Source organism: Strongylocentrotus purpuratus, unplaced genomic scaffold, assembly GCF_000002235.5.
Source record: "Strongylocentrotus purpuratus isolate Spur 01 unplaced genomic scaffold, Spur_5.0 spur5_scaffold_1, whole genome shotgun sequence".
Classification (NCBI taxonomy): domain Eukaryota; kingdom Metazoa; phylum Echinodermata; class Echinoidea; order Camarodonta; family Strongylocentrotidae; genus Strongylocentrotus; species Strongylocentrotus purpuratus.
The window spans coordinates 52,063,006-52,077,989 of NW_022145594.1; the positions used below are offsets into that span (position 1 = coordinate 52,063,006).

Genomic DNA, 14,984 nt, shown 5'->3' on the forward strand with positions numbered 1-14,984 from the left:
GTGTATTTTTCTTCCTCATTGTTTTAAACAAATTCTGCTCTTCCCCACATTTATCCAATCACATTCATGTTCATCAAACTTAATATTCATCTTTAAACATGGACATCAATTAAATTTCCTTAAACATAATAAAAACGCAAGACAAATCCTTCATCCAAGATAAAAATTTGTATATTTAGTATATTTTCTATTCAATGAAGATTAACATGTATTGATCTCATAACATTGAAAGTCAGTATTTTGTAATCATTGAACAGTGCAATCTTAATTAGTAAGGTAAATATATGTATTGCAAAAAAAAAAAGCAAACATCATTTTTTTTTTTAATAAGAGCGTAGGCCTACAAATCACCAAATCATATTTTGTTCTGTGTGTTAGTGGTTCCAGGGGACCGTCAAATTTCTGGACTATATCCCATTAAAACGTGTGTTATAGAATAAACACCCTTATCCATGGGATAGACCCAGGTCTGTATACTATCAAAAATAAGAACTTATAACAATAGATATATGTCCTTTCCCACTTGTTTAACTTATTCAATTAGAAATTACAAGGATAATGTATAACCACTAAAAAAGACATCTACGATCAATAAACAGGCATAGTTCTATAGCATCGCTGGATTAAATTTAAGTACCGGTAGACAATTTTGAGATTGAATTCATCTATACAATTTCCCTGTAGACCGAAATTTTAATATACATATAATATAAGAAATATTACTATACAATATGGTCCATGGTAACATCAGAATATTAGTTTTAAAGTTAATAAATATTATTTCCTCCACATATATGTAACTATAATGTACTTTGTTTCAGAATCCGTTTACAAGAAACCGTCTATAGCATACCACCGATCTCTTTGGATATTGATACCTCATGATACTGTTACTATTGGCACCACCCTCCATCTCCTATTCCTATCTCCACTCGATTCTTCTTCCTCCTCTTCTTTATTTTTTCCTTTTCTTCTTCTCTTCCTCTTCTTCTTTCTCATCATTTCTCCTTAATCTTACCATCTTCTTCTTTTTTGTGTGTCTTTCTTTACTCTACACCATTATCATGTTCTTCTTCACTTTTCCTCATCTCCTTTATATATATAAAATGATTTAGGGAGATCAAATAAGCATTTTAAAGTTAAACATTTGCTATTTTATGTTTTTATATATTGTATTCTACATTTGTAAAACATTGCCCAATAAGGCTGTGATGCATTGTTATTATTTTATTCTCAATAAAATCCTTATCAATTCAATTCAATTCAATTATCATATTGCAAGCCTGTATAGCTGTAGCATCTGCCATCATTGAAACCTGATAACTCTCTAATCCATCTATTAGACTGAAGGAGTAGTAAGATGGCTGTATGCAGGCTTCACTTGTTTATTAGTGGAGTGCATCAATTAGCTATCCATTTGATAGACATCAATGGTACTTCACACACATTTACATGACCTATTCAGAGTGATGAGGCTCATTTATTACTTTGACCTTTGACCTCCCAATGCTGACTACATCATAACTTTACAGGGGTTAAGAAGTTTCAATTATCTTCAATCACCTAGATACGCCTTTCTGTGTAACACCTTGATTCACCAACAACACAGACCAGTGCATGAGTATTTATCCAAAGAATTATAGATTAGTCATGGTTTAGATCCAGACTGTAGGTCTATACGATTTTGTTTCCTTAATAATATGTATTAATCAGATCTATAGCATACCTGCCAACATTTGAAAATAGGAATTACAAATTTTTAGCATGGTATGCCTTCGAAAATAAGAAATCGCACTTGTTGCTGCAGTGTAATTGGCAATACACAGTTAATCTGTACCAAAAAGTGAATACAAATTCGCTGCCCGATCATGCAGCCATTCAATGCACACAATACGTGAACTCTCAAATCGCGGCACATGTTAAAACAAGCTTAATTTGGCTTTAGCACAAGCAAAATCAGAATATTCTGGATTTGTTAGGTACTAGAAATCAAGAAAATCAGAATATCCCAGATTATTTGTAAGGGTTGGCAGCTTTGCTATAGCATTAATCTTACTAATTAACATCCAAGAGATGCCACTCTGATCACACCAGACAATATAACTAATCCCACATTCCATGGTTAATGTTGTATCTCAGCCTACGAAGCATCATGATATAAGTTGAGTGTAGAGCATTACAAAACATAATAATGCTGGCTTAAACCATTTTTACTTTATGTCGGCACTCAAAACAAATATCTGTGCTAATATACATATATATAACACTATTAAAAAAAATACGTGTATAACTTTCATCACAAATGTGATATACAAACTACATACAAAAAGTTGTTGTCTTATGATTTCATATTGCGTTGATGAAATCCCTTTTAATGAAAATGGAACAGTCTCATAGAATGCAAGGTGAATACAATATGAAGCAGGATTGAGCAACGTACATCCATCAGACAAATTGTAGGGGTGTTATGAAGTGTTTGCTTGCGAGGGACTTCATGCACTGCCAAATGATCTGTAAATGAAGACCAGGAGAGAAAGAGAAAGAGAAAGGGAAAGCAGATAGAAAAGTTTAATTTGAATTTAAACCGCAGATTACCGTGAGGAAAGAATGGACTTTGTTGCATGCAATGAGTAAAGGAATGGTTACACAAGGTTTGTAAATTATCATGCATTTGATTTATTTATTTTGTCTGCTAATTTGGAAAACATTAATGAATACATTGAACGATATATTACAGTACATAGTATTAATGAAATTTTGGCAACTCCCCATTAAAGTTGTTGGTCTTTATTCTTCTCACTCGCCTCTTAGCTTGATATTTAGGAGAAAATTTAAATCAAATTTAAATCAAAGTTCTTATCACTTCGACCCATTACATAAGTCACTTTCAAGTTTTCCACAAGGCCATAGAACTTTAACATGGTATCCCCCAATGGGAATAGCACTGTTATACAATAAAATGTTAAGCATTAGTTTGACTATAAATTTAGCTCATGCAAATGCAAGGATGTTGGGAGCCACAATGTTGTTTTTGCTAATTTATTTCATCAAAAAATGACAAAATATCTTGAAATTGAAAGAAACATTATTCAATGGTCTATTCAAGAGATTTTCATGTTGATAAGTGTCATACAGGGCACGTTGCAAGGAGTTGATGAAATATAAATTGCTACGTCCCTATTTCAAATTTTGTTCTATAGTTTTAAAACAGTTTTTCAACAGATAAAACTGGGTCCAGTTGCATAAAACTTATCATTGATGGTAACTTCCATGGAATGCTTGATTTTGATTGGCTGTTGAGCAATGTTACCATCATAGTTACCATTGATGGCAGAGTTACCATTAATGGAAAGTTTTATGCAACAGGTCCCTGATAACATTTTCTCAGCTATAAATAGATTGTACAAAATGGAAGGCCGTGTCTTTTCATGTAAACAGATGAGATCACATATACGATGATTGTGAGAGAAGAAGGAGGGAATGGCTATGAAAAGATAGGAATGATGGATTGCTGCTTTACATCTGAAAATGAAACTCACTGCTTTGAGCATGCATAGGGCTTTAGGTGACATTTTAGTTGTTCCTAAGAAAAGAATCTACCGGTAGATGACTTCAACTTAATGATTCATATGATTATTTTTCATCATTGTATATAATCTTATCATAAGTCATGAGAAGAAAACAGAAAAAATTCTATCCCATCGTGGTGATAAGGCTTTTTGGCTATTATGGTTTTTCTTTCCTTCTTTTTCTGACCATACATCATTAACTTGAGCATATACATGTATTTAGTTTGGGATATCTGAATGAGAGACACTGTGGTTGATGACATGGACCATGATAAAAGTAAGAACCGTTTGTGAAAAATTGCTCTAAAATCTAAGTTTTATGGCCTGTACATCAAAATTGACTACACATTGTATTAAAGCTGGTATAATGTACAGAAGCTACACAGAGCAATATAAAGGAGCTTAAACCCTGTGGAAAATGTTCACTTCTTCAAGTTGAATACAAGATTTTGTCTTGATTAACATATTGAAGAGGGTATCCTTCAAGCTTCTATCCATCTATTCTAGGTAATTTACATAGAAAGGATGAACGGGGTTTATGACATTTTGGTAGGAAACCTATTCAATGTTCTAATATTTACATTGTTTCGACATCTTTATATTTAAAATAACATATAATGCACAATAACACCAACAATAATAATAATGATTATAACAATAGTAAGCCTATTAATTGTTCACAGGCTTTTGATAGTGGTGCTTGCTTAGTACACTCTGAGCTAATGGAATTTAGAGAGAGAGAGTCAAGACTGTGGAAGCTACTTTTGATTGGTCAATCATTTCATAAAGCTTCAACAGTCCCCATGGAGATTATTTGTGGGAGGGGCCTATTTGGAGCTCCATTATGATTGACTGTGTGTCACAGCTCTCTATATGCAGGGATGGGTGGAGATTGTGCACACATTGTGTGCGGGGGGCAAGCACTGAATCTAATGGCCGGGGTTATAGTATATCTGTAAAGAGCTTAAAGAGACATCGTAGATGTATTAGGCGCTATATAAAGCGGAATATTATTATCATTATTATTATGAGAGTGACACATTACAGAGAAATTCAAAAAAAGGAGGAAGATTAAATAGGGATCTGGGGGCAACGTCCCTGGTGGGGGTTAAGGGGGCAGCAACCCCTTACAAGGTCAGGGTTAGGGTTAAGGTTAGAGTTATAATTGTTTTGTTTTGTTTTTTTATTTAAAAAAAAAGAGAAAAGATCTTGAAATTTCGAAATCAGCTGAAACCTCTTCCCTGAATATGCTATAGTTCCCCCCTCCCCCTCCCCCTCCCCCTCCCCCCGATGGAGATCGTTTGTGGGAGGAGACTATTTGGAGCTCCATGATGACTGACAGCTCTCAATATGCTTACACTTCTTCCATTTGCAATTCCTCTAGTTGATCCTGGGGGTTGTAGAACACAGCATGAAGCATGACGAAGAAGAATGAGGCACCTACGGACAAAATCAGAATAATGGTCTAGATATCACTAACATAATAACAACAACAACAATAATAATAACAATATTAATATTAATACTACTACTACTACTACTACTACTGATAATGGCTTCTTATATAGTCGCACATGTACCCCACCTAGTGGGGCTCCTGGCGCTGGCCGATTATTACCCTGGCTTTAGCAAGGCAGCCATTATGGCACTCTAGCATTTCAAGGAATTAATTCCTGCCAGGTACCCGTTAACATCACCTGGGTTGAGTGTGGGAAATGTAGATCAATGTTTGTCACCTTCCTCACTATTTTCATTCACATATTGTAGAATTTAACACAGAAAATGTCCATACATGTATATGAATGATTACTCTAAAAAATACTTAAGTATTAATAAAAATAACACTGGGATATTGGACTCTCGTATTCTGATCGCCAGATGCCACGTCCCTGTAATCACTGCTAAATATCATTTTGAAATCTAACTCTATAAATGTCAGAAACTAATTAAGTTGTTCTCACTGGTGTTTTTAATCATAGTATCTCCTTCTATCACAAATATGCTCTCTCTGTTTCTCCTACTCTTTCATTTTCTTTCTCCTTGACCTCTTAGTTTGTTAGCGTGCAATGTTTTTCATTGATAGAAGGAATGTAATCATCTTTTAATTGTATATGCATTAATAATACTTTTTGCGACATCTTTTAACACGTGATCTGACATTCATTACCTACAATTTCATTATTGTAAAGTATTTTATGCAATTTGGTATTTAATTCAATATTATTCACAATTGCAATTTGTATTTGCAATGTATTTTAATCTCTGTTTAACATGTATAATTCAGTCTTTGTACTGTGAAACATGTTCAAATTTATAAACCTTAATTGAATTGAATTTAATTTACTCTTTATACAACATGACACTGTAGACCAGGGACAGTTTCACAAAGCCGTTTTTCAATGACAAATGACTAAAAGCAGTGACAAATTTGCTGATAACCAATCAAAAGCAAGGATTTCAGTAGCTTATAACAACAACTGTCATTTGTCAGTGATGACAAGTTTTGTGAAACGCCCCCCAGTAAATCTCACCTAGAACCCAGAAGACTGCTGATCCAGCACCAGCAAGGAAGAACAGAGGAATGGACAGCATTGCCACAGCACCATACTGCTGTATCAGCGTCAATTCATAACCTGGTCAAATGCAATAACAGAAAGAAGGTTATTGTTACATACAAAAGAGATATACAGTCAAAAATGTGGTCTTTGTAGACAGGTGGTCTTTTGTAGGTTCGGCCACTGCCCAAGGGATACAAAAAAGTGGTCTTTGTAGACAGGTTCCTTTAGTACATGTATCAATGAGAAAACTTTTTCAGGGGAAACAAAAAATGTGGTCTTTCTAGACAGTTAGGCACTAAAGCAGGTTTGACTGTATATACATGTATATAGAAAGATAGATAGAGAGAGGGCATGCTACAGCTCTTTAGTGCTATACTAGGGCAGGGACAAAATTAAGTTTTTCATTTCGTGGGCTCCATTTCAAATTTTCGGGGGCGACTTTTTCAACTTTCGGGTTTCTTTTTTTTCATTTTGGGGGCTCTTTTTTCTGGGGCTACTTTTTCATTAATTCATAAAAGGATAGGCCTACACTTTGTTGAGATTTGTTTAGTAGGCTAAGGTTTCGGGCTTCCTGCTTTATAATTACCTAACAAAGAAACCCCTTTTTCTAGTTCAATAACTAGACCCTAAGTTTTCATGCATTGATTTGATGCAAGAACTGTAACATAATAGACCCTAGATTGTGAGTATTTCTGGCCATGAATTTCGATAATCATTTTTCAAAGTAAAATTTTCACAAGAAAATCAGACAGTCGTTTAAAAACGTAGACATTAGTAATACTTTTACTAATTCTAAGCTCAGGTTTCATACATATATTCATGAAACTATATTGAAATCGCGGCAATAATGATGCAAACCAACATATAGCAATTTCAAAGTGTCAAATCTCTTCAACTCAAGCTCAGCTAGCTCAGCTCAGCTCAACTCACACACACTGCAGCGTAACTCCGGTGCCGGTGTTGAACTCGGAGCTTCCTGGAGTCCACTGCAGCGCAGCGTTACTTACCGTAAATAACGTTGTATAAACCGCCCTCGTGTATTAACCGCACCCCTCTTTTTCGCCCTTAAAAAAAAAAAAAAAAAAAAAATTTTTTTTTTTTTTTTTTTTTTTGCCGAGATTTTTTTTTTTTTTGTGTAAGATCATTACGGTACTGTAAATTAAAAAACAGTAGGGACCTAGGATAGAACCTTGTGGTACACCATGTAATAGAAGAAAAATTGGAGGAATTATTATTATAAACTACATATTGAGATCTATCAGAAAGATTACATTCAAACCAAGATGACAGACAAATTTGAGTGTTGTTCTAGTTTCCGAGTGGTGAGTCAACACACCGATTACCGAGCTGGGAGACATTGCCAGGCATAGCGCCAGGTGGAGGGGCATAAATTGAAACTTTAAAAAAAAAAAAAAAAAAAAATTTTTTTTTTTTTTTTTTTTGGTGTACCGTGTATAAACCGCACCCCCGACTTTGAAATTTTTTCGGCGGCAAAAAAGTGCGGTTTATACACCGTTATATACGGTACACTGTATTGTATGTGTGTCAGTCACTTTTTGTCTGATTTTGTCTGATTTTCTTTACTTTGAAGAAATGATTATCAAAATTACATAAACATGGCGAGAATAATCACAAAATAGGCTTTACTTTTATACCTCTATTCATGGAAACTTTACAAAATTGCGGCAATCGTGATGGAAATTGATTGCAGTCTCGCGATTAGTGGTCTAGGTTCAGCTAATATGATCTACCAAAACAAAATCGACCGCCAAAAACTCGACCCCTACGCTCCGTCTCGATCTCGCAACTGCGAAAATGTACATGTTTTGGCATACTTGCGTGCGACATGGTAAGCCAGGTAAGGTATGGAATATGGTTTGAGTTTTTTTTACGACTGATTTTTTTGTGTATAGAATTTTACACGGAGATTAAGCGTGCGTGTGTGTGCCGACACAATGAATACGAAGCTAGAAGAGAGCGCGCGGCCGCTGGTAATCGTTTGAGATCATTTCCTTTTTTTGATGTCGCCCCCAAAATTGGATTTTGGGCCTATTTCGGGGGCTGTTTATGGTGTTTCCGGGGCGAATCCGCCCTCCGCCCCCGTGTGTTTTTTTGGCTGTACTAGGGTAAATTCAACCTGGTCAAAATATAAGGAACACAAATTACCATACTGGTAGAGAGAGCAAGAAGGAGAGGGAGAGAGGGAGAGGGAGAGAGAGAGAGGGAGAGGAAGGGAGAAAGAGAGAGGGCAGGAGAGAGAGAGAGAGAGAAAAAAACAGAGAGACAGAGAGAGAGAGAAACAGAGAGAGAGAGAGAGACAGAGAGAGAGAAACAGAGAGAGAGACAGAGAGAGAGAAAGTCAGTTTGTAGCATAACAAAACCCAACACAATATTCCTACACCATGCATTTCAAAGTCAACACAAAATCAGAATGTATACTCACTTCCAATCTTGAGTTTTCTGCTCTGATTTTTCACATTGATCCAATAGAAAGCTCCAAAGAGAGCACCCAGAAAGATGATCAGCATCGGTGAAGTCATTCTGAACAAAATAACAAAAATATATCAAACTGATTGGATACAACTACTTATCATCGGCATGTACAGTCAAACCTGCTTTAGTGACTACCTGTCTACAATGATCACCTGTCTTCAACGACCACATTTTTGTTTTCCTTGAAAATGGTTTCTCATTGAAGCATACATGTACATAAAGACCACCTGCCTACCGGTATACTACTTTTTTGTCTCCCTTGGGTGGTCTTTATAGACAGGTTTCACTGTACAAACAAACTCCAAATCTGCCCGGTCTTGACGACTTGGCGTAGCGGGGGTACTGTAAATTCATTTTTGATCTGTTGTTGCTCTGGTATGGGTCTCATAGTGTTGACTGCCCTGGGGTATTTCAGCAGTCTACTTTCTTTCTTTCTTTTTTCATATGAAAGCATTTAAATTATTACTGTAAGTGAATCTAATGTTTAATATTGATTAAGACATGTTTATGTGCACTAGAATTTAACATATATACATAAATCAAAACAGTTTATCTGACTTTCAGGGGTGGGGGGATTTTTTGAGAAATTGTGATCAATTTTGAAATTTGAACTTATGATGAATAATGAAAACATAAAACAAATGAATCAAATTGAGTCTCGATACTACAGAAATCATTGAAGGGCAAATAAAAAGCAACCAGGAGGAATCTTCTTTCTAAAATACACAAGAGCCCCTGAGTGAGAGCATATGGTACAGTATATATTACACTGATACTTTACCTACGACTTTGTGTTACTTACATACAATAGATAGCGAGGATGATGAACACAAAGAGATAATTGCTCTGGAAATGCTCGATGTTTTTGACCACCCTAGTGCCTGCTACAGCCACAGATGTAGGCTTGGTAAACCGAGATGTGCTGACGAATGTAGACCATGGCTGAACCGTTTGACGGTGCTTGGTGATCCATTCTCTGGCTGATGACCCTGATAACTTCATAGCTGCCATACTACAAAAAACAAAACAAAAACAATAATTATATCTCTGTTAGTGCGAAGATACACAGTTGAAGTACATACATGTACATGTACAACCCTCTTACAATAAGGCCTAAAAAAAGATGTCGTATTGCCCTTTAGGTGCCGAAACATGAGTCGGTCGGTCGGAAATCTTTTCTTCTTTTTACATTTTTTTTTTTTCCCCTCCCTCTTTGGGCTGATATTTCTCAGTTTTGAATGCTCTAATATTTTTTTTCTCTAAAAAACTAAAAAAAATCATAATTAAAAAATTAAAAAGCTGACCGTAGATTTCAAGATTTTGGGGTCGGTCACAAAGGGCTATACAACATCTTTTTTCTTTAGGCCTAATCATTCCACATTTGGTCTAGAAATTTTTTTAATTCACAGCCCTAAAAAATTATGCAAGATGCATGAGTGGAAATATGGACAATTTCAGCATCTATTTCTGTTCATGACTATTGCATTCGATGCCAGAAATAAAACAAAATATAATAAGCTTTAAAATCCATGAATTATCAATTGAAAATTATTGTTTTTTCACTCAAAATTGGCAATTTTTTGCAAACACTCTCGTCCATGTTCATGTACATGTACTGTATATTGTTTTCAGAGACATTACATTTTATTTTAACAAACTGAAGAACAATAAATATTGAATTTAGTCCTAAAAGGGACAAGGCAGAATTCCTGATTTTGAGTTTCAACACACTGATAGTGATAGCTGTAGAACTTAAGCCTAAAACTGGAAGGGATACAAAATTCAGAATCTTAGGCCGCACATGACATGTAAACAATAGACGTGGGGTAGACAGTTACAATTCCCATGCTTTTTACTCTAAATATCAATATTTTCATCAAGTCAGCATCAAATTGGCAATATCGGTACACAATATGCCTTTTTCGTACACTAGAATGTTATCTAGTAGTCCCCACAGGAGATCGTCAGAGATCAACAAAACAAAAAAAATAATCAAACTGCATTCCACATAATCATTCCACGTAAACTGGCTCCAAATGCAAGGAACTAAAGTAAGTACCGTAAGCTAAGGTCTGTCGTTCGTGCAAAACTATAGCTACCCGGTATTTTCAAAATGTGTTGCATGACTAATGCAATATCCTCAAGTTAGAATAGAGTATCTACATGTAGATCTTTGAGTTTGATCGAAGAGGCACAAGTAAAGTCTCATGAAACATATTTCTTGGACTCAATCATGTCAGTTATTCAATCACATGATATTGAGTGATATGTACAATGATAAAATTAGACAGATAGCGATTGGATTGAATGTCGGGACGCCGATTTTGACCCATGATTTCCTAAAAATGGACCATTAAACGGATTATTTCAGTCAAGTTGGTAAGTGGAACACCTGTGGCGGTATGGTCGGCTTCTGTCTCTAAAGAGAGAGCAGACCCTATTGTCATGGCAATATTCATTTTCATGTTCACTGTTTCGGAGGTAGTTTCCGTCTCTAAAGAGAGAGCAGACCCTATTGTCATGGCAATATTCATTTTCATGTTCACTGTTCACTGTTTTTGACCCATGATTTCCTAAAAATGGACCATTAAACAGATTATTTCAGTTAAGTTGGTAAGTGGAACCGAAGTAGTTAAGCCTAGGCCTATAGGCCTAGCTAATTTACAATATAAAATGCAGCGGATATGCATCCTGTGAAAGGAGTAATTTTCGGGGATAAGTTTTGCAAGTTTGGTGCACTGATTTACACACCTGTGGCGGTATGGTCGGCTTCCGTCTCTAAAGAGAGAGCAGACCCTACCCAAATAAGAGGCTTAACGAACGAAAGAGACAGAAAATTCGGTCTAGATGCATTCAGCATTTATCAGGTGATATTATCACAAACCGTCTGTCATTATTTCATTTATATTCTCGCGTTCGGTTTAATAAATCATTACATTAATTAATGGGCATGGCATAAGTCCTGATATAAAAACTTGTTGTATTGCCCTTTGCGACCGACCCACAAATCTGAAAATCGACGGTCTGCATTTAAAAAAAGTTTTTTTTTAAACCGTTTTTTTTTCGATTTTTTTTTTTTATTAATGAATAAACAAAATATGTATTTTGTTTGTTTAAATAGATCTAGGATATAAATGCTTAAAATCAAATTATTCCAAAATTTGAACTCGTGCAAACCATGGATAATCATGAGGTGAAAATGATATGAATGGAATGATGACGCTGACACACATGTATTAAAGCATTAAAAAACTGAGAAATATCAGCCAAAAGAAGAGGGTTGGAAGAAAAAAAAAACATTAAAATCTGAAAAATATCGGCCCAAAGAGTGCGACAAAAAAAAGTTTTTAAAAATATTTAAAAACATCTGACCGACCGACCCATGTTATGGCACCCAAAAGGCAATACAACAAGTTTTTATGGCATACTCGTGATATAGGCCCCGCAACTGTTTTGAATCGATTATAATTTTATACTAGGCTTCTAACTTCAGCCAACTCACTATATATACTCGTGATCTAAGCCCCGCGCAACGGCATCGCGCGCACTTCAACAAAGCAGCGGGGCCTGTATCACGACTATACTTATATACTTGTTATATAGGCCCCGCGCTACGGCATCGCGCACAATTCAACACAGCAGCGGGGCCTGTATCACGAGTATATTATACAAGTCTCCTATTCAACTCGCTATATATACTCGTGATATAGGCCCCGCGCAACGGCGTTGCATGTTCTACAACACGGACATTGGGCCTGTATCACGACTATACTGTATACTCGTGAACAAGGCCCCATCCTATGCATTTTCAAGACGGACAGCACGGAAGTGGGGCTTCTTACACCGAAGTATAATTTAGGGGGTGTTTTGAGGTTTAATAAATAGAGCTAGCAAATGATAAAAAGGTCTAAAAAAGGGTTACATTTAAATGATTAAATTTATCTTTTAGACCCTATTTTAATATTTTTCCTTTTTAAATATTTTACCTTTTTAAATATTTTTCCTTTTTTAATATTTTTCCATTTTTAATATTTTCCTTTTTTAAAATAAATATTAAAAAAGGATGAGACCATCACGATACCCAAAGATACTCCTAACTTCTGATATCCATGGTGATAGACCCCGGGGCAGACCAGCCAAGAAATGGATAGATTGTGTAAAGGCCGACTGTGCTACTAGATGTCTGGGATCCCTCACAGAAGCGACCAGAACATCACAAGACAGGAAGATCTGGCTTGACGTCATGAAGCAGAAGCCATCACACATCTCCCAGATGGTGCGGAAGGCTTAGGCTAGGCTAGGCTAGGCTATTGTGGCCCCCTCTCTTTGAATTTATCTTCTTTTTTTTGGGGGGGGGGGCAGCCCCCTCCCCCCCCCCATGGCTACGTGCCTCCCCCTCCTAATTATTATTTAAAAAATAAGTCCCTTTCAACCCCCTTTTTAACTCACTTTTATCTCCCTTTTATTGCTGCCCGTCATGAAAATGTTGGCTGAAGACTCTTTAAATTTATCTTTTAGTTAAATATTTTTCCTCTTTTAATTTTTTTTGGGGGCCAGCCCCCCCCCCCCCCCCCCCCCCCCCCGTGGCTACGTGCCTCCCCCCTCCTAATTATTATTTAAAAAATAAGTCCCTTTCAACCCCCTTTTTAACTCACTTTTATCTCCCTTTTATTGCTGTCCGTCATGAAAATGTTGGCTGAAGACGTAAGACTGAAGTTAGAAGTCTAAGATGATTTGTAATCGATTACAAGACGGGTAAGTTGCGGGGCCTATTTCACGATATTGCCGTTTTTATTTTAGGCCTAATGATGATCATAATAATGTCATCTGATCAAACACGAGCATCTGATCCAGTTTGCATCGGTCTTGATCTACAGAGTCCAGACCAAAGCCAAGGACCATGGCGCCACTCCAGCAAAGCGAGTCAATGCTTATGCGTATTGACCTCTAGCATTGAACTACGAGTTAATAGGCAGCATTTGAAAACATGAATAGTCAATACACTCACAACACACAGATGCACACCATTTTGCCGATGCGACTGATCGGCAAATTTGACAGTGGATTCACAATTTGAATTTTTAAATTATTCTTCCTAACATCGGAAAGTTGAAAAATTGTATTTTACTGCTATTTAGGTGTCATCAATTGTCACTAAAGTACCGATTTTGAGTAAAATCAGTTGAGTTTTGTACAGTGGTATTTGAAATGTCGAGAATCAATAGCACAGCTTTTAATACACAGCCAGGATAGTACCAGTGATGCACCTCTGTGTGAGGATGATGGCAGATCAGAGTTACAGAGAGTTAGCTTACCCCGTATTTTGCAGTACAGCGGGTACGTCCATGTTTCCTTCTAACTTAATATCATTCATCTCGATTTCCACTTCACTCTCTTTCTCTGACTGTGGAACAACCTTGATCTCTTCCGCCATTTACAGGATAGTAAACAAAGGAAAATTATGTGACAGAAAAATGGGCGATGTCAAACTCTCTGCCAACGCAACAACTTTGACAATAACACTTCTATAGCCTCAAGCCAGGCTTTTGTGAGTTTTCTCTTTTTCGTAAGAGGCAGCAGTAAAAAAATTTCGGACATAAAAATGATTACTCTTGTAGAAGTCATAGGTTATTCCTTACTCCTCCCTAAAAAAGGGTCTTAGATTGTTGTTTATCCTTATGTAACGAATGGGATGATTTAGCACTACAAGGTAATGATTGTGCGAGTACAGAATACCCTGATAGCTCCTTGTAGCTAAACTAGTACCACCCACACAAAACAGTTCTCTATCAATAGATGGCGCTAGAGTTGCTGAGCTGTGCAACGAGCTGTGCGTATAATTATCTCAAGCGACAAAACTGAATTGAAACCCGGGGGGGGGGGGGGGGGGGGGGGGGTGGGGGGGGGGTACTCACATATAAAGACATACGGAGGTGTACCACTCTAATGGGTAACTTTAAAAAATAAAAACAACCTAAACATGGGTCCCACTTTTAACAAAAATATAATTAAAAATGGGTCCGTTTTTTTCAAAATTTCATGGTGTTTGCATTAACACCTGAAAATTGTGAAAACACCCAATTTTTTTGAAAAATGTCCCCAAATACCCCCTAATAATGGGTATGGGTTTCGAGGCTTGAGCGGCACACCCCGTCCGAACCAAACCAAATATGAGTATCCCCCCCCCCGGGATTGAAAAAAATAGTGATCAAAATAGGGGGGCCATGAGGCCGCCCCCCCCCCCCCCCCCCCTCCCCGCCAAAGAAAATAAAAGAGAGAGAAGGAAGGGAAAGGGATAAAGGAGAGCTAAAAGGGAACAAAAAGGAGGAAGAAGAAAGAAAAGCTCAGGTCAAAAAACAGTTGG

The 14,984-nt window shown here is 36.7% G+C and overlaps 1 protein-coding gene across 1 annotated transcript; it reads right to left on the reverse strand.

Moving 5' to 3' along the window:
* Positions 1–1,361: 1,361 nt before the first annotated feature.
* Positions 1,362–14,176, reverse strand: LOC583646 (prenylated Rab acceptor protein 1). Its single transcript, XM_783548.5, has 6 exons — positions 13,936–14,176; positions 9,423–9,632; positions 8,571–8,668; positions 6,101–6,202; positions 4,928–5,009; positions 1,362–2,511 (listed from the first exon to the last, which is right to left on the reverse strand). The coding sequence occupies exons 1-6, from the start codon at positions 14,052–14,054 to the stop codon at positions 2,493–2,495; spliced, it is 630 nt and encodes a 209-aa protein (XP_788641.3). The 5' UTR covers positions 14,055–14,176; the 3' UTR covers positions 1,362–2,492.
* Positions 14,177–14,984: the final 808 nt, after the last annotated feature.